General features: G+C 56.6%; 2 protein-coding genes across 2 annotated transcripts in view; one reads left to right on the top strand and one right to left on the bottom strand.

The window, feature by feature from the left end:
- Positions 1-240: 240 nt before the first annotated feature.
- On the top strand, positions 241-2,544 carry LOC113219920 (breakpoint cluster region protein-like). Its single transcript, XM_031934653.1, has 3 exons — positions 241-360; positions 1,652-1,847; positions 2,443-2,544. The coding sequence occupies exons 1-3, from the start codon at positions 305-307 to the stop codon at positions 2,542-2,544; spliced, it is 354 nt and encodes a 117-aa protein (XP_031790513.1). The 5' UTR covers positions 241-304.
- A 1,260-nt stretch (positions 2,545-3,804) lies between these two features.
- The window catches only part of LOC111534196 (putative POM121-like protein 1), a 5,921-nt gene continuing 5,261 nt past the window's right edge, over positions 3,805-4,464 (bottom strand). Inside the window, 1 exon segment of the mRNA XM_026448224.1 lies at positions 3,805-3,988. Coding sequence (XP_026304009.1) covers positions 3,805-3,988 — 184 coding nt within the window.

Raw genomic sequence — 4,464 nt, 5'->3', positions numbered from 1 at the left:
AAAGCCCAAGTAAGCAAGAGAAGCAGCGGGGATTTTAGGAGGTGGTTCTGCAGAAGCCAGTCCTTTACACCATCTTCAACAATCCTGGCTGTTGCTGAAGTAGACTAGGGGATTCCCTGAGGGGCAGCCCTACCTCATGCTGAGACCTCTGCATGCCTTGGGGGTGGAAATATCTGATGAGACTCCCAGGGGCCCTTGGGCTTTGAGGACCAGAAAGATCAGAGGACTGTGCCCCTTCTACCCACTATAGATTGAAGTAAAGCTCTCGGTCAAGTTCAACAGCAGGGAGTTCAGCTTGAAGAGGATGCCGTCCCGAAAACAGACAGGGGTCTTCGGAGTCAAGATTGCTGTGGTCACCAAGTGAGTGGGGACGGGCTTGGGCTCATGCACTGAGGGTGCCTGTCTCTTCAGCTGTTTCTGCAGAGAAGAGCATGTGTGGGTCTCTCCTCTCTCTGCGTGGCCGCTGCACGGTGAGGTCAGGCCCCAGGGAACACGTGGTGTGTTCAGCTACCTCCTGTGTTTACTCAAAATCAGCTCAGGAATGTCCTTGCCGCCTTGCTTGGAAGCAGTAGGCTGGTTCCAGGAACTGCCCGAGTGCAGGGTTTTCTGCCCTCGCTTGGAATTTGTCACGGTCCCAGGTTCCTGTTGAATGGCCGTAACCCCTGCCCCTTTGTCATGAGTCAGTTGCCAAGAGAAACTTGTTTGGTTTGAGAGCAGTTCTTGCAGACACAGACCACTTCCTCCGAGAATTCATTTGCTTCCCCAGGATGGAATCCGGCTGGGCCCCTGAACTTGCTGGTCATGTGGGCCGGGGCCTCCATCAATCATACCCTGAACTCCTTTCTGTGTCTAAACAGCACCCCCCACCCCAACTGCACGGCAGTTCCACCCCCAGCTGCACGGCAGCCACTTGCGTAGCACTCTGGGAGGGCTCTGGGCATGAGCAGCGAGGACTCCAGCAGCAGCTCCTCCAAATAACCACTGCTGATGAGGGTGGCTTGAGAAGCAGCTTTGATGTGCTCCTAAACCCAGTTGCAAAACAAAGCTAAAGTTAAGGCCTCAGCACAGCACTCTGTTCTAACTTTGAAGTATTCTTACTCTAGTGTCCTGTGTGGTGGTATGGAATTGTTCATTGCTAAGGCTCAGAGGAGTAAAGCACTTAGCAGCGCAGGACACAGCACTGGTGCTGAGGCAACCCTTCATTCATTCGTCGGATGTGTGTTAAGGCCCAGGCCCAGGGCAGGGGTCAGGGATTCTCCTCTCACACAGCACGCGGGTGGCAGGACCAACACCGGGTCTGATCCCCCAGCTGGGAGCACAGGCTGCTAACCCCAGGCCTGGAATCTGTCAGATGCCCTTTCTGTGCTGACTTTACTTAGAGAGGCCTCCTGATCTTCCCGAAAAGATAATGTGTAGCAACTCGGAGGGGTTCTGGCTACTTGAAAAGTTCCTGAGAAAGTACATGCAATGAGGACAGAGCTTGCAGATGGAGCACAGGCATGTACAAGGCTCTGTGTACAGCCCCACACCTGGGTACCTTCATCACCGTCCTCACCTCACCTCACCTCCGGGTATGCAGAGAGGGGGCAGGTCTCCTGTGCTGTGGCCCAAGCAGGGCTGTCAGGACACAGAACATTTCCTCCTCCCACAGGAGAGAGAGGTCCAAGGTGCCCTACATTGTACGCCAGTGTGTGGAGGAGATCGAGCGCCGAGGCATGGAGGAGGTGGGCATCTACCGCGTGTCCGCAGTGGCCACAGACATCCAGGCACTGAAGGCAGCCTTCAACATCAGTCAGTGTTGGCCTGGCGAGGACAGGATGGAAGTGTGGGAGGTGGTGTCCGTGATGGTATCTCAGAGCACTCCATGGCCCAGGCATGTCATGTCCTTCTTTTCGTCTTTTCTTCATTTACTGTTTTATTGTTTTTTAAATAAGAAGACAGGAGTTGTAGAAAAAGCTTCTATAGAAGCCAGTTTTTACACCATCGTACCCACTCATGCCACTTGCTGGGGTGAACCAGGGGCTTCTGCAGGGCCTTGGCCTTCCTGCCCTGGTGGGGGGCAGGGGAGGGGGGCAGGAGGTGGAAGCCCAGGACTCAGTGTGGTCTGTCCACTGCCCTGTGTGAGGATGCGGTGGGCAGAAGGCACTGATGGAATCCAGCTCAGGCTGAGGCTGCAGCATTTCTGCCTCCATCTCACCAGCCCTCAAGGACCGGGACCTGCCTCAAATGCCAGAAGAGGACACAGAGGCCCTAGAGGGCCCTTCCCAGCATCTTCAAAGCAACAGGATTTCGTGCCTGCCGACCCTTTTTTGGGGCACACACCACTGACCCTGACCAGGACCCCTAGAAGGGGTCTGTGATAGTTTCAGCTCCCTCTGGGGGCCTAGAATAGACCTGGCCTGTGGTGAGGACGTAAGCACCAGTGGCCCATTGGGTCAAAAGGAAGACACCAGTTCAAACACTGAAACCAATCAGATTCACACTGAAACCAATCAGATTCTCCCACAGCCTTCCTGCTATCAGAAGACACTGGTGCAGGGGTGATTGCTATGTACAGGGCAGAGCTGCCCCATTCCCACGCAGGCGCTGTGTCCTGCCGTGCTGGCCTCCTCCTGGCCATCACATCGGGCCAAGCAGGGGAGAGGAATGGGAATGCCCATGCACCCCCATCAACTCTGCAGACACAGAACCACACACAGCTCTTGGGAGGGGTCAGATGAGCTGCTCAAAGCCCAGGAGGGACCCGGACAGTGGTCAGCATGGCAGGGACGGTGCTTTAGCCAAGGCAGAGATGGTGGGAGACTCACTTGGGATCCTGAAGGAGGCCGCTGCATTTCCGTGCTCTTTCCAGATAATAAGGACGTGTCGGTGATGATGAGCGAGATGGACGTGAACGCCATCGCAGGCACGCTGAAGCTGTACTTCCGTGAGCTGCCCGAGCCCCTCTTCACTGACGAGTTCTACCCCAACTTCGCCGAGGGCATCGGTGAGCACTGGAGCAGCGGCCATAACTCCACGGAGTGGGGCAGTCTGGTTGGGGCAGGGATTGCTGTTGCTTTGGCAGAGAGAGATGATGCCCACTGAGGAGAAGCTGTTCTGACTCTGCAGGTGGGACAGGGACAGATGGCCGCCAGGGTGAGCTGGCTGGTATTCCTTTGCTGTGCTGAGCCCTGGGACAGGGAGGACTCCCACCACACGCAGCCTGGGACTGGGTTTTTACCTGTGGCCACTGCTCTGGCACGAGCCCGTCAGTCTCGGGTGGTTTCTGCTTGGTTTGGGGTTTGGTGTTGCTGCTGAGTCCAGCCTTTCCACCACCTCTGCATGGGCCATGGGTGTTGTCAGCCGCCTCCCGCCTTGGCTTCAGTAGTTCGCCCAGCTTACAGAGGAGCTGCCCTGGGCTGGAGATGGGCGTGCAGCCTGGGTCTTACTTGGGTACTGACTGCAGGTTGAGTAGACCTGGCCACATCCACTGGGCCCCAGGTTACTCTCAGCAATGCCCACATCAGCCGTCAGCCTCCCCAGGAGAGCAAGGCTCACACAACAAAGGCTGCCAGTGGCCAATGAGGAGGCTGAGCCCAGGCAGAATCTCTTACTCCTGGCATGTGGCTCTGCTCGTGGGCTGCCTGGTCAGCTCTCTCATGGTGAGAGGGGCTTGTCACACGGGCCCCTGCCTGCAGTGTGACCCTTTTCAGCTTCTTTCAACAGCTCTGCCTGCAGAGTGTCACCGCCACCATGACTATTTCCCTGACACTGCGAGGGTGTGGGGATGTCCTGGGTAGAGACAGGCCCATGGCAGCAGCAGGCTCAGGGGCGCCCTGCACTGGTGGGCTGGGGACCTGGCAGAGACCACACCAAGGGCTGGACAAGGGGACGAGCCTCCACCCTGGCCTCTCCGCAGGCCTCAGCAGCCCCTCCCACAGGCAGAAGGGTCCACACTGGGTTCTGCCCTCCTCGCGAGTGCCGTGTGCTGTTCTGCCCAATCTGGTGTCTGCAGGTGAGGCGAGGGCTGCCGCTGGCCCATTTCTACTTTTAGTAGAGATGGGGTTTCTATTAAATAAAGCCACCACATTATTTAAATATAGCAAGAGGCTGGGCGCGGTGGCTCACACCTATGATGTTTGAGAGGATGAGGCAGGCAGATCACCTGAAGTCAACAGTTGGAGACCAGCCTGGACAATATGGTAAAACCCTGTCTCTACAAATTGAAAAAATTATCCCTGCGTGGTGGCACGTGCCTGTGGTCCAAGTTACTTGGGAGGCTGAGACATGAGAACCCCTTAAACCCCAGAGGCAGAGGCTGCTGGGGTGAGTGAGCTGAGATGGCACCGCTGCACACTAGCCTGGGCGACAGAGAGAGACTCTGTCTCTAAATAATACACGTGGCCGGGCGTAGTGGCTCACGCCTGTAACCCCAGTGCTTTGGGAGGCCAAGGTGGGTAGATCACGAGGTCAGGAGTTTGAGAC

The sequence above is a fragment of the Piliocolobus tephrosceles genome, chromosome 19, assembly GCF_002776525.5.
Source record: "Piliocolobus tephrosceles isolate RC106 chromosome 19, ASM277652v3, whole genome shotgun sequence".
Lineage (NCBI taxonomy): Eukaryota > Metazoa > Chordata > Mammalia > Primates > Cercopithecidae > Piliocolobus > Piliocolobus tephrosceles.
This window is presented reverse-complemented; position numbering and strand designations above follow the sequence as displayed.

What these genes read in the sequence shown, in the direction of transcription:
- LOC113219920 (XM_031934653.1), top strand. Translation starts at nt 305, where the DNA reads ATGCCGTCCCGAAAACAGACAGGGGTCTTCGGAGTCAAGATTGCTGTG. An exon ending in AAGATTGCTGTGGTCACCAA is followed by an intron (nt 361 to 1,651) that starts GTGAGTGGGGAC and finishes CTCCTCCCACAG; the next exon opens with GAGAGAGAGGTCCAAGGTGC. An exon ending in GGGAGGTGGTGTCCGTGATG is followed by an intron (nt 1,848 to 2,442) that starts GTATCTCAGAGC and finishes TTGGGTCAAAAG; the next exon opens with GAAGACACCAGTTCAAACAC.